General features: G+C 49.5%; 1 protein-coding gene across 1 annotated transcript; it reads left to right on the top strand.

Annotated features, from left to right (window-relative positions):
• The first annotated feature begins 84 nt into the window (after positions 1-84).
• On the top strand, positions 85-7,361 carry rps19 (ribosomal protein S19). Its single transcript, XM_064299694.1, has 6 exons — positions 85-221; positions 1,095-1,165; positions 1,853-1,953; positions 2,742-2,925; positions 4,961-5,015; positions 7,295-7,361. The coding sequence occupies exons 2-6, from the start codon at positions 1,095-1,097 to the stop codon at positions 7,319-7,321; spliced, it is 438 nt and encodes a 145-aa protein (XP_064155764.1). The 5' UTR covers positions 85-221; the 3' UTR covers positions 7,322-7,361.
• The last annotated feature ends 17,672 nt before the right edge of the window (positions 7,362-25,033 follow it).

Genomic DNA, 25,033 nt, shown 5'->3' with positions numbered 1-25,033 from the left:
AAACACATGCTTTGAGTTTTCAATGAAAGACAACTGCACGAAAACTAAATATAGCAGAGTCACAGAAATTATCCCCTGTTCTCAATGCGCCAGAGGCCCAGCGCCCATGCCCAGAGAGCTCTAGAACGAGAGAATCTCGCGTGAATCCACGTGAATATCTTGGTTCGAATGCGGGCTGGAAACCCCGTATTTTCCTCTCCCTTTTGCTGTCGGCAAGCAAGGTAACTGGAAGTTTGCTCTGGTTCTGAAAACGCTTTACATATGCTTTTCCGATTCATATTTTTGTTTTTAAACCACTCGATTTCCATTCAGTAGCATTGGTCCATGTCATCCCGTGTTCCAGTGGTTCACATTGGTTTTAAAAAAACGTTTTAAGGGGTAGCGAATGTGGCTAGCTAATGCTTCGCTAACTATGGCCGCCCCCTTATACGCCTAGCTATACAGCATGGTTTCAGCGTGCTTTACACATAAGCGTTTGGCATATTTTTGTTCAGCTAGACGACTGCCTCTACTAATAAATTCGACGTTTGTGTCGTATGTAATGAGTGTTCGGTTTAAGTCATTAATTGTTGTAACCCTGTAGTTCTCGTAGCAGGACGTGACCGGTTGGCTTAAAAAGAAGGCTAACGTTAGCTAGCCACGCCGGCCTAGAACTTGGAGAGCTAGCTGGCCGTGTCTAATTTAAGGGTTCGAGTTAACGCAGTTGGATCATTTTAGGTTAAAGAGCCCCCAGAAACCATTTGGTTGTTTTTAAGGCGCAGTGTAAGGGTGCTTTGTACATCTTAGCTCAGTGTTGGGAATTAAGCTCGAGTGTGTGTCGTTTTATCGATTGTTCTCGCTAGATGTTCCAGGTGGCGTTTTTAAATAAGTTATGTCTTTCAGTTTGATGGTTAGGTCATGTTTTCCAGCTGTTCTCTACAGAAAGGCTTGTCCCTCCAAAATCTCAAAAGCACGTTTTCTGGCAGCAGTCTGCAGAACTGATTTGTTGGCGCACTAAGTGCATTTTTGGTACTAAAGTAGTGGGTTCAGCTGTGACTTTAGATGCCAGTTTTAAAACTTTTCCATGCCCATCCTTCTGTCTTTCCTTCCCTCAGATGCCTGGTGTCACAGTGAAAGACGTCAACCAGCAGGAGTTTGTCCTTGCCCTGGCGGCATTTCTCAAGAAGTAAGCTACCCCGCTTCAGAACATCCTCCTTTGACGCTCACAGAATTGCAGCTGCAATCCTGCTGCAATCAGGGCAGGCATATTTCAGCTTGCACCAGGTCTGTGACGATTCAGCTGTAAATATCCAAGTTTGGCTGCGGATAGGTTGGTCACGGGCCGAAATCGGCGATCTATCCTCAGAGCAAGTTATGCAGATCCGGGCTTACACTACGCTGCCCACAGAGGTGCTGCTGGGAGGTGAAGTCCAGAGCCAGTGTCGGATGTAGTTCCATTACCTCCAGCTATGAACCAGTTGCGCTGCACCGCACCGCCATAGCTGTGCAGTCAGTTTACTTGCTCTGGGCTAATGGTGTCAAACTGGTTCAGTCGAGAGCCAAGAGTATTCAAGTTTTCTTTTCTACTAATCACTGCACTATATAGCAGATAATCAGCCAGGGATGGAGAGCTAATAAGAGAAATCAGCTGGTGTGGAGCTATGTTGAAATGAAAGCCTGCATACATTTGGCCCTTGAAGGCACACGGTTTGACGCCGGTGCTCTAGGCACTCCTTTGGAGTGTTTCTCTTTGGGCCTGTCATTGATACGTTTCGCAAATGCTGTTGTCCGCTGTGAATTAAAACGCTGCCGTGGCTTTATGTCGGTGCCGTTTGTGTCTCTCTAAACGTCCCCCCTCCCCTCCCGTTCCCAGGTCAGGGAAGCTAAAGGTGCCAGATTGGGTGGACACAGTGAAGCTGGCCAAGCACAAGGAGCTGGCCCCCTGTGACGAAAACTGGTTCTACACAAGAGCGGGTGAGTCTGAGTCTGATCTCTACACGAACCTGTGAGTCTTGAGTCTAACCTCTGCTCAAATCCGTGAGACTGAGACCTGATCTCTGCTCAGATTTGTGAGTCTGAGACCTGGTCGCTGCTCAAATCTGTGAGTCTGAGACCTGGTCGCTGCTCAAATCTGTGAGACTGAGACCTGGTCGCTGCTCAAATTTGTGAGACCGAGTCTGATCTGTTCCAGAAGGTGTTGCCCAGGCAACGGCACCTGTTTTTCATGCCAAAACTTTCTCGCTCAGCCCCAAATCATGCAGCCCCATAGGGATGGGTGATGTATCACAACAATAAATACTGTGTGCACTAACGGTCGTGGCCCCCGTGTGGTGTTTTGCCTTTCTTTTAGTCTCTCTAATTGTACCTGATGCAGTTGTAAACAACCACACTTCAAAGGCTTTGTGACCTTGGTGCCGATTGGCTGCGTTATCAACATCCTATGCATAACAGTGGTTGCTTTTTGCTCTGTAAGCATTTCACCCAGCCTGTTTAGTTCAGTTGTGTACTAACTGCTTTAGGTACAATTAAAAAGGAAGTCGATCGGAAAGGTAATGCACCATATGGTTGCTACGACCGTTATTGCATCCGATAATTATCGTTGGGATGAATCAACCATCCCTACATTCTTGCATGAATATGTAATAACACTTTTGAGCTGCCTGCATTGAAAACTGCGTGTAACTAATGCATGAAGTTAGTTCGACGAACTTTCTGTTTACCCGAACCACTGATTCTCTCCCCCCTGCTCCCCCCCCCCACAGCCTCCACGGTGCGTCACCTGTACCTGCGCGGGGGCGTGGGAGTGGGCTCCATGACCAAGATCTACGGCGGTCGTCAGAGGAACGGCGTCTGCCCCGCCCACTTCAGCCGGGGATCCAAGAACGTGGCGCGCAAGGTCCTGCAGGCCCTGGAAGGGCTCAAGATGGTGGAGAAGGACCCCAACGGGTAAGGGAAGGGGGAAAGGGCGCCATGTCCCACAATGCATTTCAGTGTGAATAGACTGGACTGTGATATGGTGCACTGATACATTATGGACTGGGGCCATCCCTCTGTCAAAGCAATATACCCGGGGTGTCCTGCCTTATTCGAGAGGGGCCGCTGTGTGTACCGGTTTTCGTTTGAGCTCAGCACAAAGACACCGGATTGCACTCATCAATGTCGTGCTCCTGACTGAAGGCCGCGGTCAGTTAATCAGCTGAACCAAGTGTCCCAGTGCTGGGCGGAAGCACAAACCTGCCCCCACCCTGGGGGTGTCCCGTATGTTCTTTACGTAGTCTAGACCGGGGGCACGCAGCTCAAGCCCTGGAGGGCCGGTCTGTGTGCCGGTTGCTGTTTCAATCTTAGATTTATTTTGCTGACAGCTCTACTGTATTGTTATTTTCCAGCAGGGGAAAATGTGCTGCGTTTAAGCAGGTGTGTTCAATAGAGTGGTGTGCGCTGCTGTAGGAGAGTGGACTGAATGCTAACTGCTAGCCGTAGCAGCCAAAGCTACATACCAGTCTGGTTAAGTGGTACGTTCCATGACTGGCTGGTTTGCCCAGCAGTCGCCACCCCTAATAAGACAGTCTCGCTGAATGCTGCGTTTCCTGCATTGCTGGTCTGCAATGAGGCCTGGAGTGGGCCAGCTCTGCTCTCACCCACAGGCAGGGTGCAGGGTGTAGCTTTGAGCGCAGTAAAACCTTCAGGCTACGCTTTGCGGTCTGCGGCTAGTGCGGCTAGCCGGCGCTTATGCGCGCGTCTGATCCGGATACGATCGAGTTAAATAATTAGAAGTTGGCGCACAATCCTGAGAGGCGCTGGCCTTTGTTGTGCGCCCCTGATCTAAACCAAACATGATTTGCCTTGCAAGTCAGATCACCGCCTGCCTGAGGCTGCTTTCCAGGCATTCTGATGGTCTGTTTTTTTTTTTTCAGTATTCTGCACGGATATACCAGATTAATATTTTAAGGCAATTTTAACTACACCGAGTGCCTTGGGTTTTCTGTGTCTGAAATGAAATGAGATGAACACGCGTGTCGTCCAATGAGCGTTTGGTGCTCTCCATACTAAGGGTAGGGCTCCTTTTTTGCTTATAAAATGGAGCGGATTCGACCAAATGGAGTTTTGCAGGTCATTAGGACATATGCTGTTTATTATTCCTCTGATGCACATTCCTGTTAGAGCAGCCCTAATTGATCTGGAAGTTTGATTCGTTTGTAGAATTTTCTTGGGGGTTTTTTCTTTTCTTTTTTTTTTTTATGTGGCCAGAATTAAATTGCCAGCGCATCTCTCGCTGATGAAGGATGCCCAGCTGCTGATATTCTTCAGAGTATTTTTCTGAGATTTAGTGAAGTGGGAGAAAGCTTTGATGCAGTGTTCTGCCCGGCCTGATAAAAGCAATGTAGGTGACTAATGCGATCTGAGAGATTACTCAAGCCTTTTCCAAATACAAGAATTTCTCTCTCTCCCCCCCCCCCCCCTCCCTCTCACATTTGTATGCTTTGTTGACATGAAAGCACAAAGGCATAGTTTTGCCGGAGCAACATTTGCATAAAATGCAAATTGGTAGTATCGGTCAACAGTAACGATGTCAGCTGCAAGAGAATTCTGTATTGGAGATCACTCCGATCTCTCCCAGCCAAGGCCCGTGTGTTGCTGTGCTGTAGAAGCATTAATCTTACGCAGCCGCGCGGATACCTCCTGTGTAACCCGTCATCCATTCCAATACAGTTCAGAGGTTCAGCTGTGTGAACTGAGTAACACAGGGAGCTGTAGTTCGGTTATATTATTGCCCAAACATGTTCGTAAGCATCTGAAATCGGTGCCGGGGATGTTGGTCACTTAAGTGTAGGGAACACACAAGGTGTCTGGAGGAGAAGGTTTTTGGTGGGGGGGGGGGGTGGGTGGGTTAGATCACTTTTTGTGCCATTTTGTTTTCCACTTGCCTGTCTGTATTGATCTTGTATGAGCTGTGGATGTTGCCGTGGTTTCTGTCCCACAGCGGTCGCAGGCTGACTCCCCAGGGCCACAGGGACCTGGATCGGATCGCTGGCCAGGTGAGTCCCTGTACTTCTGCATGCCTGTAGAAACCATTCTTTCCAGACCGAGCTCGGTCTCTGCTGTTCCTGCATTGCTGGCTGCTGGTGCCCTGCCTGGTGCCCCCCCCCCCCCCCCCCCCCCCCACTGTCTGTCAGACTTTGCCCGTGGCGTCTACCTCTCCCTGGGGCTCGCTTGCCTGACAGACATGGCCTGCCTGGTTCTGAGAGGCTCCCTATGCAGGGTTCACCTCCAGTCCTTAATACCGTCACGCAGGGGCTTCCAAACATCCATGTGAAGGCCCCCTAATCCCCCCTCTGTGTGGCAGAGGACCTCTTTACTCCACACACACACACACACACACACACACACACACACACACACACACCACAGGCCGCCGTGCAGTGCCTGTTTAACACGGAACCGCGTATAGATCCCGCCAATGAATCACTGGGCACCGCAGCTGAAGCAGGCTTCCCCTAACCCAGTGGTCTCCAACCCTGGTCCTGGAGAGCTGCAGGGTCTGCTGGTTTTCATGGTGACTCTGCACTTCATGAATCAATTAGAGCAGTTGATTACACAGTTAACTCAACTCACCTGGTGTCTTGGGTCTCAATTGGGTGCTGATTTTACGGTGAAAACAAAAACCAGCAGACCCTGTGGCAATCCAGGACCAGGGTTGGAGACCACTGCCCTAACCTTTCCTAGCCTTCCCTAGCTTTCCCTAGCCTTCCCTTGCCGGGCCTTAGCTTTCCCTAGCCTTCCCCAGGCTCCATTATTTTTCCCATAACCTTCCCTGGCTTTCCTTCCATTTTGATACCGGACGGTGTCGCCTTTGAGAAAAGGCCCCACGCCCCCCCACCATCCTTATGCCCCAGGCCTCCTGACGCCGGCAGCCAGTGAAGCGGCTTGTGTGCGAGTCGTCGGTCCCGGGTTGTGTGTAAGAGCCTGACACCGGCCCCACACACGCGCGTACTGAGGACCTTCGGTCTCCGAGCCCCGACTCGCACCCGAGGCCGCGGCGTCCTCCGCCTTTAGGAAGACGTGTAGCGCTGCGCTCTTCATGCTGCCCCCCCCCCCCCCCCCCGGGGCTCTGTGCTAAACATTTCTTTCCCCGAGGGGCACACGTGCTTGCATGATGAAAGATTTAACGGCACGCTAATGCGTACAAATTCGCACACGTGCTCCTGAATGATTTTTTCCAGTTGGCGCACGTCAGTTTTCGGGAGCGAGTTGCTGCTCCCGAAAATAGGCGCTCTGCAGGGCGCTGCTTCTGGGTGTTCCAGATCCCTACCCCTCTTAATCTGCACCCTTCTGCATTAAGCCTCAGAAACCCTCCTTTCATCATTCTGCTGCTGTAAGACCGGCTCCCGTGAGATTCCCCCGTTTTACCGTCCCCCCCCCCCCCCCGCTGCTGACTGCCCCGCTGTAATCGCCCTCCCGCTCGGCCGCCGTCTTGGTTCCCGGGGCTGCCGGCCCCCGCCGGGTCCTGCGGGTTTTTGCCGCTCGCCGTTTGATTGGTCAGTCAAAGCGGTCGATTACGCGGTTAACTCTCCCTGCCCGGTTTCCTGGGCCTGAATCGGCCGCTGATACCGAGGCAAAAAAAGAACCACAGAAACCGACAGACCCTCCGGCCCGCTGGGGCCGGGATCGAAGACGGCAGGCTTGGCCTGCGCTGCGTGCGTGTGACTGCGCTCCCGAGTGCCCCCGCCGCTAGCCCCTGTCGCTAACCCCTGTCGCTAGCCCCCGCCGCCATGCCAGTGTTCGGTTAATGCCATGCGCCGCTAGCCCGCCGCCTGCACGCGCCGTTATGCCGTCGCCGCTAGCCCCGCCGTGCCGTTCGTATGCCGTCGCGCTAGCCCGCTCCGTGCCCTGTGTTCGGTTAGTGCCGTGCACCGCTAGCCCCTGCCGCCATGCCAGTGTTCGGCTAATGCTGTGCGCCGCTAGCCCCCGCCGCCGTGCCCGCGTTCGGTTAGTGCCGTGCGCCCACTCGGCGCTCGCGAGACATGCTCTGAGTTTACTGCCTCCCCGTGCTCTGCTCTTTACTGCCGCCGCGCTGGCTGCTGCATTGCCCTGGCGCGCTGCTCTTACTCCGTCTCCAGCGCGCGTGCTGCAGGAGCGGGAGCGGCTGCCTCCGCCATCTGCCGAGCTCGCTCTCTAATGGCCTGCGAAGCCCGCCGCTGTCTGCGCATGGAAGGTGCTACTTGAAGCAAAAATGTTTCCATTATAAATTTTGTTGTTCTTCTCTCACTCTCTCAACCCCTCCCAACCCCACCTCCCCTCCCCATCCCCCTCCCAGGTTGCAGCTGCGAACAAGAAGCCTTGAATTGTGTATTAAAATAAAAAATGTTTTGGAGAAAAGGTGATCACGTTGTGGTCTGTTGTCTCCCTCAATCTGTTCCCAGCAGCTGCTAGGGCGCATTAAGTGACTTATTTTCCTGACTAAATTCATTTTGTCAGTTTGGTAGAGCATGAATTGCAATTTGATTGCTTTTCATTGAGTCTTGGTAGGGAAATGCATTTGATTTATGTTCAATTGTGTTCTGGCTTTCTTGCATGCACCTGAGTCAAATTTGAACCAGAACGAGACAAAAGTCATTTGCACGCTCCACATGGCAAGGTATGCTGGCTTTCTGTAGACTGGTTCTAACCTTCCATCCATTTTCTAAACTGCTTGCTTCCAGGCTGTGTCGGCACACTTGCCTACTAATGAGTATACAACTTGCATTCAGTTTGTATACTTGATAGTAGGCAAGTGTGCAAATTCAGACTGGGTCCTCTGGGCTGGCTGCTATCCCAGCAGGCATTGGATGAAAGGCGGGAGTACACCCTGGGCCCGCACACCACACCAAGTACAATTTAGACTCCAGTCAGGGTAACCTGCATGTCGGTAGGGTGAAACCGGCGGAATCCCACGCGGAAAACGAGCAGAACTCGGTGCCTTCTTGCTGTGAGGAAACAAAGCTACTCGCTAGGCCACCCTAGACCTTAGATTTTACTGTTATGTTGCAGGCAAATGCAAATACGCGTAGGTTCAATTAAATTGCCGCAAGCACCGTTATAATTTAATTGAAAACGTTGCTTTTGCCAGAATTTATTTTAGCTTATTCACCCTAACGGTGCTTGCACTGAAGCTCTATTTTCATGGAATTTGTACGGTGGGATGAGGGATGCGCGAAGTTCTGTAGTGTTCAGCGTTACGGATGAAAAGTGTGCATTGAGACTGGAGAGAATGATGGAAAACCGTTTTTGTCCTTCATCCAGGTAGAGTAGGTTTTCTGTGGTTTTCTTTCTTGTAGCCTACGTCAGCTTATAACTACGTAGCCGAAAGTAACGTTTCATAACCGACATTAAGAGCGCGGCGGTGTTTCCACAGGAATTGCGAAATGCGCACCAATAACCACTCGTCTGAGTAAAAATTCTTATTGAAAGTGTTTCGTTTATCCTTTAGAACTAAATCCGATTTTCAAAAAAAAAAAAGTAAAATAATGCCCATATTGCATATAGGCGTTCGGCATTGTAAAGCGATGGTAAATAAGTAATGGCCGTACGTCGGTCTAGTAAGAGAATTATGTGCCGCGGTGGTTGCGTGAAATTGAGTTATCTCCTCTACCGCGAGACTGTATAAAATTATGCGCGGTGCTTTATGTTGCCTTCAATTATTAAGCAGCAATGATTGGAAAATCCTCTCAGCGAGAGTTTACCCGGGTAAACGAGGGTAATTCGCTGTAGTACCTTTTGTTAGCGGTAGGTGGACGCAGAGTTTGGCAAATATCACCGCTTGAATTTATCAGCCTGGTCTTGCGTTGAGTTTGAAACAGAAAGACATTGGGTGTCAGAAAAAAGGCCAAACCGTTCACATTACCTGACATTGATTGCAGATAGTGGGAACGGTGAAAACTAATAATTCTTCATTTATGGATAGTTTTTCTTGTATGATTTTACAAGGGTTGTTGTATTGCTGAAAAAGATTTTTCCCATCTTTGCCATTTAAATTTAGAATATTGCTTTTTGACTCATTAAGATTGCATTCAAACATGAAATTCTTTCACAGTCATTTAACTGTTTATTGCTGCAATGTGTGTGTGTGTGCGCGCATGTGTGTGTTTCTGTGTGTGAGCGTGTGTGTGTCTGTTTATGTTCCTGTTCCTGTTTATGGCTCTCTATACCCCAGTGTCTGTGATCCTGGCCGTACAGCTTAGCATGTACAGCTATCTTTGTGACGGTCTGCACATTAAACAGTATGCACTTTAATCTTTGTCTTTCTCCGTCTCCTCTTTTGAAGACCAGCTGTCTTTGCAGTACCTGAGTCCCCCCCCCCCCCCTCGCCCAACCCTGCTTCCCTCCCCCCCTCTCTGTTCCTCTCCCCCTTGCACTCTGTAATTTGTAAACGAGGGAGAAAGATAAGCAGGACCTTGTGCCATTGAGAAAAATGTGTGGAATGCATGCGAGGAGGTCCTCTCTGTTTGTCCACTTGCTACCGTTGGACGGGGCCGACGTCTTCCTCGCTGTTATTAATGCCACAACTGTCACTGGCACGCACTGTCTCGGTCTTTAGCGTTTTCCTGAGCCTTGTGGGCAGGTGTGAACATCAGAGCTCGCATGCCATTGAAATATCTTGATTTATGTGTGTTTGAGAGAGAGAGGGAGAGAGAGACTGAGAAAGACCAGCACCATAAACAAAATAACGAAAGCTCAGAAATGGTTTTTTCCCAGCTTTAAAAAACTGGAATTTAAGGAAAATCTCATTTCTAAAAAGAGACAAAAATTTGCATAAATGTCTGAATGGTGAAAAAAGTGACGCCATCTTGCTGTCCTCTTGTTGAGTCTCTGCTCTGCCTTGACCGAAATAGCGACGTTACCGTGAAGGACACCACTGCATCCCTTTTCTAGGAAGTTCACTCAAAGAGCTGGTGAAGGCTTTCTTTGCAGAAGCCCTCATAAGCTAACCGAAACCTAGCTGTATGCCGTCGGATCAGAATTAGGAAACTACTTTCCTGTCACACAATGCTTTCTGTAAACGCCACTGTTGATTTTTTTTTTTAGCTCTAAATCTCCACTTTCCGAAGTCACAATGGTTCTTTTACCTCCCCTCACAAATTCCTGTGCGCAGGCACAAACGTGAGAGCCTGTTTGTAGACGCCGCTGAGGGTCCTCAGAACCTCTAATCTGGTCGCCGTTGTTCGCTGAAGCCCTGCGGAAAACTCGGCTCCGCGCTTGGGTGCGGGCGCGGCGTCTCCAAGGGGGGAAATGAGCGTCGGTGATCGGCCACGCCCGTGCGGGTCTGAGCCAATCCCCCCGCCCCCCCACCCTCCGGTGGGGCGGTGGCGTCCGCCCGTGCTTGTCTGCGCCCTCGCCTGTCTCTCGCTGTTTGCGCATGTGGCGCGGGGAGTGTGTGTGTGTGAGTGTGTGTGTGTGAGTGTGTGTGTGTGGCAGGGGTCGGGGCAGTTACTCGTTTGTGTTTTCTTAACTTGACGGGCGCGCACGGATTCCAAAGCCTCTGACCCACACACACAGGCACACGCACACACACCCAAACACACACACACACACACCTGTCTGCAAAGAAGGCAATAAAGAGCGAGGAGGAACAGATGCATGGGAGGTATAAGGAGGGGGTGGGGGTACGCGGTGGGCTGCATGGTGTGTGGGATGAGGAATCGTATTATTTGGGTTTGTGTAGTAACAGGAACCTGGTGCACCCCCACTGCCCCCCTCCCCTGTCCCTTTGTTATGACCTGTGTCCCCACCCACCTGTCTCCATTGAGGGGTACAAACACTCAGCAGAGGGGGCGAGGGGGGGTCAGGGATATTGTGCAGGGAAGCAAGCACACCCGTGCCCCGTCTGTAGCCGTACCCCTGGAGCCTAACGAGAGATGGGGATTAGAAACGGTTTCATTCAGAAGGCCGCTGATAAGGAGGGACTGGGGATTTTCTCAAATGTATGCAGGCCCATTAGTGCGCAGGCTAATGGCTTAGGTGTGTTTGTCCTGTTTGTCCTCCTGACAAGCTGCTAATGCACTCACTGTTACTCCTACTGTCCGATGCTTAGGCCCCAATTACACACACACACAAACGTGTGCACACACACAAACACGCACACGTATGCATGCACGCACGCACGCGCGCACACACAAACACAAATGCAGAAACACACACACACACACACACACAAACGTGTGCACACACACATACGCACAAACACGCACATGTATGCATGCACACACGCACGCACGCACACACAAACACAAATACAGAAACACACAGACACACAAGCGCACACGAACACACAAACACAGACACACACTCAAATGTGTGAACACACACACTCTCACACTCCTACACACTCGCATACACACAAACAAACGCACACTCACACACACACTTCTTGTCTTTGTCGATTTAGTGTCTTCGCCTCTCCTCTCCAAGGCTCCTCTCCTGTCTGTCATTGTAAACAGACCATTTTACCTGCCCAGCCCCTCCTCATCTTCCTTTTTCCTTGCCAAACCTTGCTTGCAAAATATATTCGTTTTTAATTTATTTTGACCCCTCTACCTCCGCTCCCCCATCACACATTCTTTGCCTCTGTCCACTTCACTCTCTTGACTGTGTGCTATCTCTCCCCTCCCTCCTTATCTCTCCTCTCATTGCTGCTCTTTGCTCCCTCCTGCTCCTAAATCTGCCCTGCATTCCCCGGCTCTCCACCCAAGACCCCCTTCACCCCCTCACTACCCCCCCCCCCGCCCCCCCCCCATCTACACTTTTCTCACACTCCCTCTCGCTGCTCTTCTGAACTCTGAATGCTGTTTCCCACCCTACCTTTCCTCCCTACCCTTCTCTTCCTTTTCATTATTTTCCTCTCCTCTCTGTCCTCTCTGTCCTCTTCTCTCCGTGATCCAGTCGGCCCACTGTAGTATAGTAATGTCCCTGGCAGCAGCGGTGGCTGAAGTTAGATTCGCAGATGGAACCTGAGATTTTGTGTATCTTTCTTCCCTCGGGCGGTGACACCCCCCCCCCCCCCGCAGGGCTGTTTCCACCAGGTACGCCGTTTCATGGGGGTGAATTTCGCAGACGTCTAACCCGCCCTGGCGAGTATTTATGATCGATTTAATCTCCCTTTACCTCTTGCCTCCCTCCGACCCCTCCTGTGTCCACTCCCTCCAGTCAAATTCCACAGTCCATTCTTTGGTCCTCTCTCTCAATCTCTCACTCTCTCTCTCTCAGTCTCTCTCTTCCACTCTCTAGTTCTCTTCCTCTCACTCTACTCTCTTCCTCTCTCTCTCTCTTCCTCTATTTCTCTCGCTTCCTCTCTCTTCCTCTTCCTTTCATTTACAATGGCAAAGGTATGGATTGAAAGTCTTGGGAGCGCACTAAGGCACAGAAGAATATCAGAAAAGGCATTGGGTGGAGAAAGTGTGTGCCATGTTGTCTAAGTGGAAGTGGTTGCTACCCCAGTTATCGTATAGGGCATGGGTACTCAAATATTGACCTCGAATCCAAATCCGGCCCTGGTTTTCTTCTCCCCCCAGGTACTTAACTTAACTGAGCAATTGGTGCCACTGATTGGCCGGACTGTATTTACGCCTGACTCCCAGGAAAAGGGAGGGTGGAAAACCAGCAGTTCTTGGACCTCGAGGGCCATGACTCGAGAAACCGTGGTCTCGGGGAAGGGTTCTGGTTGCTAGCAAGCTGGTCGCATCAACAGTCTGGCACAGGCTAATCATTCTTCCTTCACCCAGGGGCTTAATACCGGACATAGAAGAAGTCAGTTCTGGTCTGGGAAGCGTTGGACACGGGCTGCAGTGCTGTGTCTCCCAGTGGAGGAAGGAGGGCAGGGCCTAACTGACACTCCCTCCAGAATAAAGGCATTCGGGCCTAATGCAGCTCAGAGACTTCTCTGTGACTGTGGGACAAGATGGCTGGGCACAGCCAACCTGATATTCTCCATCGCTCGCTTTCTTTTTCACCTTCCTCCTCTCTATCTCTCTCTCTGTATCTCTCTCTCTCTATGCTTTACATATCCAGTAAATATTGGGAAATTCTGCTAGCAGTTTTGTCTCTCATTCACATCCCCTTTCTCTCCTTCCACTCGGTCTCCCTCCCTTTTTCTTTTCCCATCTCCGACCTATCACTCTATAGCTGCCTCTCTTCCTGCCCCGCTTTCTATTTCTTGCTGTCTCGCTCTTTCTTTCTCCATCTCTCTTTCTTTTCTCCCTATCTGTACCGCTTGTCCTCTTCTCTGCCTCCTTTTCACTCATCCTCTCTGTCTCGCTCTCTCTCTCTGCTGAAGTGCTTTTATCTGGGTCCTTGTGGCACAGAGGAGAATGGGGCTACAGTAGCTCTCTGGTGCGTGGGCGGACGGGGAGGCGGAGCCTAATCCGCGCGCGTGCGCGCTAGCGTCCCTGTCAGTCGGAGTGCCAGCCTGCACTGGGCAGCCGCCCATGAAAGCGAGCCGGGCTTTACTGTAATGTGGCTCTGGAGCGCCCGGGACAGCTGCGTATGGCTCCCTGCGTCCCCCCCCCACCCCCCCGTCTCCGCCTCCCCCGCCGCGCCTCCAGATAAGCCCCCGTGGCGCGGAGCGCGGGCTCGGACTCCGCCCCCTGCCCCTTGCCCACATGCGCCACGCGGGCATGCATAATTCATCCAGTTTCTCTGATCTCTCATTAAACACCTGCCGTAAGTCATCGGCAGCGGCTGATCAGTCCCCCCCCCCCCCCCCGCTGATAAAGTGTAGCGCTGCAGTGCAAGTCATACTGAGTATGGGGGGGGGGGGGAAATCGACCTTCTGTTAAATCTGTTTGCTATTTTCCACCAACCGCCTTCCTCCCCCCCCCCCCCACACCCCTTTGAACAATGGAGTTGTGCCAGTTCCTCTCGTTCAAGTCAGAGGTGATCATTGTGTACTGTAAACCGTACGTCAGACCTGTGATGACATCATGTCAATTTCCTTATGCTTGGAACACCAGCTTCAGTATTAGCTGCTTTTATTATCCCTTGCCTTATATATATATATATATATATATATATATATATATATAGAGAGAGAGAGAGAGAGTTATAGGCCCTTGTATATATATATGTGTATTATATATGTGTGTGTGTATATATATATGTATGCATATATATATACAAGGCACTATCACTCTCTCTCTCTCTCTCTACATATATATATAATAGGCCTACCTCTGTTACAATTTTTCCATCAAGCAAAAGCCCATTACAGTTGAGTCCCATGTTCCCTGTCTTCCACATGACTACATTACACATGAATATCATGAATACCGAAGCAGTTGCCACAGGCGTGGCCTTGACAGCCGTGCGCGCTGGGTAGGGCGATCGGAACGCGTTTCCGCCTAAACGGCAATTTGCAGACGGCCGCGAGGTCTGCCGGGGCCCCCCCCCCCCCCCCCCGCTCCCCTTTAATAGGCTCGTGTTCGTCCTTTCAGTCGGAGAAGTCGGCATACGTGCGCCGTACCGTACCATACCGCCGCCCACGGCGACTGCTTTTCCCTCCCTGACTCGCTGTCTGAAGCAGCGCTTCTCCACCCTTTGGATGCTACAGTTATAGAAAAACAAACAAGGTTTTTTTTTTCACCCCACAAAGAATACCTATAGAGATTGAAAATCAGAATATTGTATAGAGCGTGTGTGTATGTGTGTGTGTGTGTGTGCGTATGCTTGTGAGAGAGCGAGAGAGAGAGAGAGAAGGGGGTGGGGGTGTGGTGAGTGTGGAGCCTGCTCCACATCATAAGCAGTTTGTGCTACATTTTTTTGGGAAGCGGTGATTTAAAGACGGTGAGTGGCATAGGTTAAGGCCATATACGTCTGACACACTACAGTAAGCCCCTTTGAGGAGGTTATCACCCATGCTGTGAAAGGGAGGAGCTGACCTCAGTCTACTGAGGTGGACACCTCACTGTGGAGGGAACTGGAAGGATGGAACTGATGGTGATCTGTGCAAAAGGAGGGCTGCCCGCCCCTGTTCCTGGAGATCTACAGTCCTCTAGGTTTTCTTTGGGGCACTCATTTTGCACACTTGATTCACACAGCTCAGTGAGATCTCTGGCTGTTGAATGAGGTGTGCTTTCTTAGGGTTGGAGTGGAAACCAACAGGATGGCAGACCTCCAGGAACAGGCTTGGGCACCTCTGGTGTCAAGCAAAACCGGAGCCGTCTAATCATTTATTTATTACATTATCTTATGGTTTCTTCTCTTTTCGAGAAGCCCAAAATAATCCCACTGGTTACATTTATGCTTATGTTATAAGGGACAGTTATAAAAATTGTGAACTACCGGCATCTGCCATCAGACCCCTGCAACTCATTCAAAATGCTGCAGCTTGTCTGGTCTTCAACCTCCCCGGACACTCCCACATCACTCCCCTGCTCACTACCCTCCACTGGCTGCCTGTTATAGCTCGCATCAAATTTAAAACATTGGTCCTAGCATACCAGACAGTCAAGGGATCAGCCCCAGCATACCTCCACAAGATATTCAAACCCTACATGCCAGTCAGATCCCTCCGTTCTGCTACCTCAGGAAGCCTGGCACCTCCCCCCCCTTCGTACCTGCGCTTCCCGAACACGTCTCCTGTCTGTTCTGGCCCCACGATGGTGGAATGACCTCCCTGTGGAGGTCAGAACAGCTGAGACACTGACCCACTTCAAGCGACGACTGAAGACTCACCTCTTCAGGCTGCACCTCTCCCCATCCCTCCCTACCTCCCTGTAAATGACTGTAAGCTTAGGGTTGTAACTAGGTAGCTGTTTTGTAGGTGACTTAGTTAATGCACCTGTATTAACTACTGCTTGTATTTTTGCATAGACTGCGTTGTTGCTGTTCTCATTTGTGTTAATGTTAATCAGTTTAACCTTCAGGGTCCAAGTTGAACTATGCGGTTGTTCCCTGCACTTGGACTGGTACTTCTCTCTAGGGTTTTCGTCATACTTGTTCCTGGTTGTGTTTATACACTTTGTTGTACGTCGCTCTGGATAAGAGCGTCTGCCAAATGCCTGTAATGTAATGTAATGATCATAAGTGGTAGAAAAAATGCTCACAGGATTTCCATTTTGTTTGCTGATATAACTCTTGGGTCAAGAAGTGAATGAACTGTTGAAGAACATAAATATTTATTGAAAACATTTCTAGTTATTACTAGCTATTTACATGAAATCTGAACAAATGAGGGCTACATGTCAATACACTGCTTTTGGGCCACACGTTATCATCCGTTTACAGTTAGGACTCTAATATCCTCTCCCGGCTTATATCATAGAGAAGCCATGGACAGTGAAGCGATTTGTAAACTGTTTTTTTTCTGATCATATTAACAGGCACTGAAAATAAGGCCTGTGAGATAAAGAGCACTGTACAGGTATGCCTCGTATGTTATTACCAGACCTGGGTCAAATATGTATTTGTTTTGGATTCAAATACTTTTCTGTTCTCTATTTATCTTGCGCGGTGTAATTGAGCCTGCCAGTACGACCAGAAGGCGCGATTTGCACTTTTTGAGAGTATTTCATTGGTTCCAATACACCAAACAGGATCAGTAAAGCATAGAAAAGCATTTGAATCCAAAACAAATACATATTTGACCCAGGTCTGATTATTACTGTTACTCATATACCCGTCTCTCTCTGTGGTTCAGGCACTTGTAAAGGGCCTGACTGGCAGCCGAAGCAGTCGGGAGGCTGAGTGTGGAGGACCAAAGGGAGGTAATCTTCTCTTTTTCACCTCCATTTGCATTTCAATCCCTCGTTCCCAGCTGGTGCCAAGACGCTTTGCATGTAGATGAAGGGGGTTTTTTTACTCAGTGGAAAGCACTGGAAGAGGAGGGACAGGAGGAGAGAGAGGGGGAGAGAGGGGTAGAGACGGAGAGAGGTGGATAAAAGGGAGGGTTACAGGCAGAGGACACTGGTGGGGCATGAGAGAGGGTAAACGGATAGCCTCTCTGACGGATGGAGTGCGTGGGACGGCGAAGAATGGAGAGGAAGAACAACTCGAGTGAAGATGGCGGCGTGCTCGGGGCGAGAGTTTTCAGGAAGGCCGTTACGGAGAGGCCCCGTTTCCATTGTGCAAAAAATTCTGCGCAAAGCGGACGTCGCTTATGTTGCCATGGCGTCGGCTCCATCGCCAAATATACCGACGGCGACGAGGGCCGCCGCTGTAAAACCTGACCGCGTCAGTGTGCGACCAGTGCAGGAAGAGGGGCCGTGGACAAAAAGCCATTTGTACACCCGACAATACATCAATAGAAAACTGATCCGATCTGCAATGCAAATTGTCAATATTCCCCAGGCGTTTCACAGGGCTTGTGTGCGAAAAAGACATCATGGAGAATTGTTAATGAAGAGACCGGTGATGTAAGCTGTTCGTTCTACAGTGGTAAAACAGGGGCATATCATTATCAAATAAAAAAAAATGCAGTGGGCTGTGCTGTTTTGCATTAGTTGTCAAACATGGTTACATGCTTCACACACACAGTAGCTGCTGTGCATCTGTTTCACAAATTCCACTGGGCCATTCTGACATTCTCTTGCAGGTTAATAAAATAACAAGATTTAGTTTGTTATATTTAGTTTAACAAAAACGTGATAAAAACTAACTGATATACCATAACACTGATTAGCGCTGGTAGCTAGTTGTGTTATGATGGGATGTTATCATTCAGAGTCAGCGGGGGGGACTGCATTCTTTCCGTTTCTGGTACTGCCTGGTTTAGTTTAGGCTGTTAGAGCTCTATGGTTTTTTTCCGTTCTGTGCATTAATATGTGTCAGTGCAGTTTGGACACACTGTATACCGACTCAGAGTGTGCTTACAGCTGGAGCTATGGCTGCTATGTCCGTGTGCAGCCTGCCGTGTGTCTGTGCCCTGCTACAGGTGTGTCTGTGTGTATGTGCATTTGTCTATTGTGAGTATGTGTGTGTTCATTTTCGTGCACCTCTTAGTGAGTCGGGGCAGTCAGGCACGGCTTTGGCATTTTTGCCACCATATTGGGGGATTGTGGACCGGGTGAATGGGGGGGGGGGGGCGGGGCGGGGGGGTGTGCCGGAGATAGCGATTACAAACCCGTTTGGATCCCCCCCAGGAGGGATGGCGCCCTAGGCGACCGTGTTGCCTATGCCTGGGGAGCCGGCCCTGGGTGCGGGGGTGTATGTGTGTCTGCAGTACGCCGCTGCAAAGTGTGCAGTTAATATGTGCGTCTGTTTACAATGTACTGCCGTCAGTGTAACATATTATGCACTGGTGTGAGTGTGTGGCATATTAGTGTAAGAGAATGCCCATGGGTTTCGCACATTGCAGTAGTTAGTGTGTGTATGTCATACACTGCAGAGAGGATCATGTATTAGGCCCTGCAAAGAGTATGTGGTACATCATACTCTGTAGTGAGTGAGCATGTGTATATCATACACCACAGGGACGGCAGGCAGTGTATAATCAGACAATCGCACTGTGTATATTAGACTGGCTGTTCTGGGCAGCTGTTAAGGCATTGCTCTAGAGCACAGATGGGCCCCACTGTCTGGTCAAATTTGGGCGCAGCCGGTGCCAACTGTGGCTGGCATCCCCTCCGGGCGGCACACAGTTGGCTCAAGCATCGCCCAGCGGCGGGATGGCTCCCGTTAGCCGGGATGGTACAGTGTCCCATCGCTCACCAGCGACCCCAGCTGGTTGATCGGATGTCTGCGAGCGAGGCCGTTAAACTGTGCGGGGATGAGTCGTCCTCTGACTCATGCCCGTGCGAGCATGACTTGCTGTACGCGCTGCGGTGCTGGCATCACGCGCTTCGGAGGAGTGCATGTGCCTGTCTGCATTCTCCCAGATCGATAGCGGAGGTTACCGCGGTGAGTAATGTTGTGTATATACAGCCGGACATTCCAGCTTTCTGAGAAACAAGGAGGAAGAATATTTTTTTTAAGAACCTCAGGTGTTTTTATAGATTCCAGTCGTTGTGTTTCCAGACCCCAGGGACATGTTTATCTCATATGTCAAACACCTCTTTCTTTCTCTCTCTCTGTTTCAGCTAACCCACTTCCTTTCTCCATCTGACTTTGCATCCCTTATCTCTTTCTCTCCCAGTGAACACTGCTGCTCTGCTTGGCATTCTCAAAATACTCACTCTCATTTCTGCATTAAGTGCTCATCCCCACTCTCTTCTAGTGCTCTCTCCTCTCCTGTCAGATATCATTCAAAAGTTTCACGCTTTCATGTACTTTTTCTGAGGTCTTTTTACTTACAGCATAAAAAAAAACTTAACTACATCGTGTTCTTCAGACAATTCAGAACACCACAATTCCCCTCCTGCTCCAGCCGCATCCTCTTCGTGCGAATAAAACATTCTAATGCAGTCCTTTTTGTTTTCACAGAATGTTAGAAAGTTCTATCTCCGGTCATCAAGAAGCGCGCTGACAATGACCAGAAATGGCTGGGGTGAGTCGGCATTATCGCTCGGCTCCCTTCCTGATTATCAGGAAAGCGCTGAGCGTTCGAGGGTGTGACGTCACAGCGAAGCTGTTTTGGGTGACGTCGGAGTGCTGGCACGGCGTGCGGAGGGAAGCGAGTGAGTCACGGAAGGTTCCTGGACAGGGCGCTTTTATAGATCCGCGCCGGACGGCGCGCGGATCACAGGGCGTTCACAACGCGATGCAGCGGTAGCGCGGGGCGGCCGGAGAGCCACGTGCTCCTGCCCGCAAACGCCGTCTGATTGCGATCCCTCTTCCTGTTATGCGCCCGCCGCTATTGCATTTCCTGTGATTATTCCTGACTCACTGATGAAATTGAGTCATGCTACTACGGCGGACAAACCCAGGACGCGTGTATGGCTCGATGCGCCAAGCGATTAGAAATCCAGCCGGTGAAACTCATACTCGCTTGGTACATCCAGCTAAACACCTTCCCACCTGCAAATTCAATTTTCAAAATGATAACTTGATTTTAAAAAAAAGAAAAGAGAAAGGGAATTGAATTCCGGTTATAAGATATTTACATTAAGGATAAATTACCGATAAATTGTGCGGAAACCCCTTTAAAATGAGACTTGGCAGGGGATGGGACACTGACAGATAATGATTTCTTATAAAATATCCTGTTTTCCCTGAGGAACTCCAGAAACGATGTTGAACGAGCGCGGTTAAAGTGCGGTTAAAGTGCGGTTAAAAGTGCTGCAGGACGGCAGGGACGAGCGCATCCTCAAAACGGCACGCCAGCATCCGTCCCGAAGACGTCCCCCCACCCCCCACCCCCCCCCCCCCCCCCGTCTGCTTCTGCACACTGGCGGTAATTAATGCGAGCACGGGCGAGCCCCGGGGGGGGGGGGGCGGTGGGGGGGGGGAACAACCTGGCAGCGGAGCGCCGCAATAAATGACGTCAGCCTCCCCGCCGCAATACATTTTTACAACCGGCGCGTTCTGTTCCAGAATGTTCCGCGCGAGAGAGGCTCCTCTCTGACTCACTCCGCGGAGCGACACAGAGACCCATTGATGCCCCCCTCCGCATGCCGTCATCATCATCGTTGCGCGAGGGTATGTCACGGCCGCAGACCCTGAATGCCCAGTCATTGTGGGCTGCAGCGCTCTCGCCGTTTCCCGTTAACGGGTAAGAAAAGGAGAAAGAGAGAGAGAAAGGGAAAGAAAGAGCGGGGAAGTGTGTTAGAGGGCGATAGGAGGAGGATAGGGAGTGACGAGGAGAAAAGGCCAAGGAGAAGAGGGCGGAAAGTTCAGGAAGAAGAAAATAGGGGGAAATTAAATGAGAGAAAAGTAGTTAAAAGCGAGAGAGAGAGAGAGAGAGAGAGATAAATGACAGGGGTACTCTGTCAGCTGTGAGCAGGATCGATAGGGACCAGCTTGGTGGCCATGTCTAGTCTGTGGTCTCGGGGGGGGGGGGGCAGGGTGGGGGAGGTGTTAGGGCTGGGGGGGCAGACCCCTTCGTGGTGAAGCCACATCAAATGCAGGCCCTGACTCCCCCCCGGGGGCCCAGCTGAGCTGACACAGAGACCCCCTCTTTCACAGAGTGCCTGGCACGCAGACGCGGGTGGCTCGAGGGGAACAAGCAGACTTTTTTACTCCTCCACTGTTCTGAGAGACTCCCCAACGCTGCGCTTTCCGCACGCGTGTGGATAACTACCATGCAGGCTGCCCGTTCGGCACACACCACAGAGACGTACAGCAGGCTGGATAACAGGCCCTCCGGAGGCACACAGGCCAAATTATTCTGAGCAAACAGACAGACAGACAGACAGACACTGTGCAGACACACTGTGGCTGAACTAATCTCATTATTTCAAAGCATAAGATTTATTTTTTCGCGTCTAGGATGGCTTAGCTATGGGCAATTTCAGTTGCAGCGTACACTTAAAGGTCTGCCAGACTTGAATAGTCTGCAAACGTGAGCACCTTGTGCTACTCGGAAACTGATTATATTTTCTTAAAGAAAGAAAACATAGGCGACTGATGAAATCAGGTCCATGTTCAAGGATCACAATTTTTTAATTAAATATAATTATTATTTAGAAATACTCTGGCGTTTCGTGTTTTTAGCCCTTGAGTTGAATAGTGAGCCTGAATTTTGATTGGCAGCAGCAAAAAGGGGGAAAAAAAATGTCCTGAGGCATTTAAGGCAGTAGGACCAAAATGCATTTTAAAGATAGCTGGGGGGGGGGGGCAAGAATAGAATGATCTCATTTTTAAAAGAGAAAGACATGTACATGTTCAGAATTTAAGGTGGACTGGTTTTCAAATAAGCCATTCTTCTTTCCTCCTGACAGGTGTAAAGCCTGTCATCGCTGAAAATTAATATACAAAGATGTGACTACCAGTGCTTACAGTCAGACTGTATTTGTCGGTTTAATTACATTCCTTTCCGGCCTACCAAGCTATTGAATTATCTAATACAGCACCATGCATGTTAATGCGCGTGAAGTTGGATGTGAAATCCATTCATTTGTATGTGCGGTATATATCTAAGTATCAACATACAAACTCCAAAATATCAGGCTGAATACCAATGCAAATACAAAGAGTTAAGTACACACCAGCAGAAGAACAAAAATAAAAACATTTTTAATTTGTGTATCTGTATGTGTATCTTTATTATAACTGGTGTGTGTGTGTGTGTGTGCGTGCATATGTATTGTGTGTGTGGGTGTGTGTGCATGCATGTGCATATGCGTTGTGTGTGTGTGTGTGTGTGCATGTGTGTGTTTGTGTGCCTGTGTGTGTGCGCGCGTGTGTTTGTGTGCCTGTGTGCTTTCCTATGTGTGCCTCTGTGTGCGTGTGTGTGCATGTATGAGTGTGCATCTGATATATTGCAACGCCTCCTCCACCACACAAAGCAATGTGAAGGTCATAAAAATGTCCCTCACACATGAGCTTGTGCAGGTGCTGGGCTCACTCACCCTCTGTTCACACACTGCATGACCCACGCGTGTGCCCTTATGTCAGGCATCCTGCTGGGCAGCCTCCCACTTTGAAAAAGGCCCCCCCTCCCCCATACTCACAACTGCTAAGGCCACCCTGCCGCGGGGACAGTGAATGGGCGAGCCTTATAATGAGAATGATAGGGCCTTGGCAGTCATTCCATACAAAGGTGAGGACCTGTGCCCAGTTTATGCATTATGACATTTAAAAAAAATTTCTTTGGCGGGGGGGGGGGGAGAGCAGGGGGAATTGGGCAAGGGAAATAGCCCACAAGGTGGCACGGTGGTCCAGTGGGTAGCACTGTCGCTTCACAGCAAGAAGGTCGTGGGTCTGAATCTTGGCTTGGGGCCTTTCTGTGTGGAGATTGCATGTTCTCCCCGTGTCTGTGTGGGTTTCCTCCGGGTACTCCGGTTTCCTCCCACAGTCCAAAGACATGCAGGTATGCTGATTGGAGACCCTAAAATTGCCCATAGTTATGAGTGTGTGAGTGAATGGTGTGTGTGCGCACGATAGATTGGCGGCCTGTCCAGGGTGTATTACTGCCTCTCGCCCAATGCATGGTGGGATAGGCCCTGCTCAGGATAAGCAGGTATAGATAATGGATGAATGGAACTAACCAACAAAAGAGACCATGTGACCAATGCTAAGCAGTGCTTTAAATTAATTGTAAAACTATGGTGCTGCACTATAATTTTTTGTTAAAGGAATTTTTATTAAGTTTACTGCTTTTTTTGTTGCATTAGTTTGGCTTGGAGCCATGTTCAGCAAAAATAGTGAAAAAGGTACAAATGGTGAAAAAAGTGCAGAGGCATTATATGTAACAACAGGTGGAGTATGGAGTGATGGTAGTATAAATTATTGTTGTTAGGCTGTCTTTTGGGGGATATTTAGGGGGCTTTTGCTTGTTTCAGCCTTCACTCAATGGCTGATATGAGGTGGCCTGGGTTTGGTTGAAAGTTGGAAAGGGAGATCTTTTGGGAAAACCAGATTGCTGCTGTCACTGCTGTCACTGAACCAGTAGGGGGCAGCGTTCCCTCCAGACAATGTGCCCAATGCAGTGTCAGGGACACTGTGCCAAAGGAGGCGAGGTCTAATCTATAGCATAATGCGCCAAGCTGTGGTCCTGACCCACAGCTTGTGGTCTTACCCTAAAGACAGCTTGCTATTAAAACTCCCACAGTGCTTTGCACAAAGAGTAGTGGGGTGCTCTGGCAAATGCAGGAATCAAGGGTCCTTTCAACCACCACCAATTTAACTGTGTGAATAATTCTCCCCGAGCTGGTGTGCTCTGAGTGTTCTGGTACAAAATGGATGCCCGGGACCACTCACGTGAGTGCTAGCAAGCGGTGACTGAGATGAGTCCCACCCACTCTGAGATCCAAGAAATGTGATACATAAATGCAATCCATTGTTCTAATGATAATTCATTATTGCCATTGCAAATGAAATGGTTTCAGTTTATGGAGCCTGTTATAATAACGTGTGAGCTGCAGGGATATCAAGCTTTCAGTAATGCTGCAGCGATTTCATTGTTTGGGGGAGGTGTGATAATAGGCCTACATAAAATTTTACAGATTCGTTTTTTTTCACCCCGCTTCTGACATTGTATTGCCACGTGATAACATAACGGTAGAATGCGCATCAGTTCATAAGCCCGCCAAAATGCTTGGTAACTTTTTCAGTGTATTTTTAGATAAGCAAACATGAGACGAATAATAAAACGGCTAGAGCTTTGTGCACTCCATCTCAAAAATAATATTTGTCTAACGTGACTGATTTTCCTACGGGGGATGTAGGCCTACTGCGTCTTAACATTTGCATCAGAATAAAATGGTTGGATTTGTGTATGAGATCAGCAATATACATTAGGCTACCTAAAAAACAACTGTAACATAGTTATACAAAAGCAATAAATGCGCTCGGTATAATGCTGTTTTCTCTCCCTCGCGCGTTTTCATATCACTATTTCCCTGGGGTCGCGTGTTGACAGTACTCTGACCAGAAAATGAATTTCTCTCTCGGACCTTTCCTCTCTTCCCTTTCTCCCTCCTTTCCTTTCACCACTTCGTTCTTTCCCTGCTTCGCCCCATCTTTTGAAATTTTCCTCCGTTAGCCCATTTCCTGTTACTGCTAGATGAACAGCATTATTGATATTGCGGTATAGTTTTTCGGTACATTAATTGTCATGCCCGGGAATAGCCGAACAACTGAAGTAATGACGCACCAACAAATCATGCGCTGAGCGTAAACCATGCCAGCAGCACTTTTCTCTGCAGAATATACTGTAAGCTTCAAATTGCAGCCCCCCTTCGCCCCTCCCCTCTCAGTGAGTGATTAGAATGCGCTGTTCAACAGTGAACTCTATCTCTGTGTCTATGAAAAAACAGCTGTTTCGTCCCAGCTATCCCAGGAATGCTAGCTAAAACACAACTGCTCTTAGTGCTATAATTATCTGCAGAAACAGCAGCATTAGCGACATGCTAAAACTACAAGAAGGACCATTAGTGGTAAGGCTATATGAGTTTACTGAGTTTACTTCGTTACACGACTAAACCAGCATAATGTAACTGTTGGTTTTAATTTATGATATCCACGCAATCAAAACATCAAAGATACTAGG

The sequence above is a fragment of the Anguilla rostrata genome, chromosome 1, assembly GCF_018555375.3.
Source record: "Anguilla rostrata isolate EN2019 chromosome 1, ASM1855537v3, whole genome shotgun sequence".
NCBI classification, from domain to species: Eukaryota; Metazoa; Chordata; class Actinopteri; order Anguilliformes; family Anguillidae; genus Anguilla; species Anguilla rostrata.
This window is presented reverse-complemented; position numbering and strand designations above follow the sequence as displayed.

Bases quoted from the DNA above. Each gene is read 5' to 3' on its own strand.
- rps19 (XM_064299694.1), top strand. From the start codon at position 1,095: ATGCCTGGTGTCACAGTGAAAGACGTCAACCAGCAGGAGTTTGTCCTT. The intron at 1,166-1,852 runs GTAAGCTACCCC...TCCCGTTCCCAG, and splicing joins CTGGCGGCATTTCTCAAGAA to GTCAGGGAAGCTAAAGGTGC. The intron at 5,016-7,294 runs GTGAGTCCCTGT...TCCCCCTCCCAG, and splicing joins TGGATCGGATCGCTGGCCAG to GTTGCAGCTGCGAACAAGAA.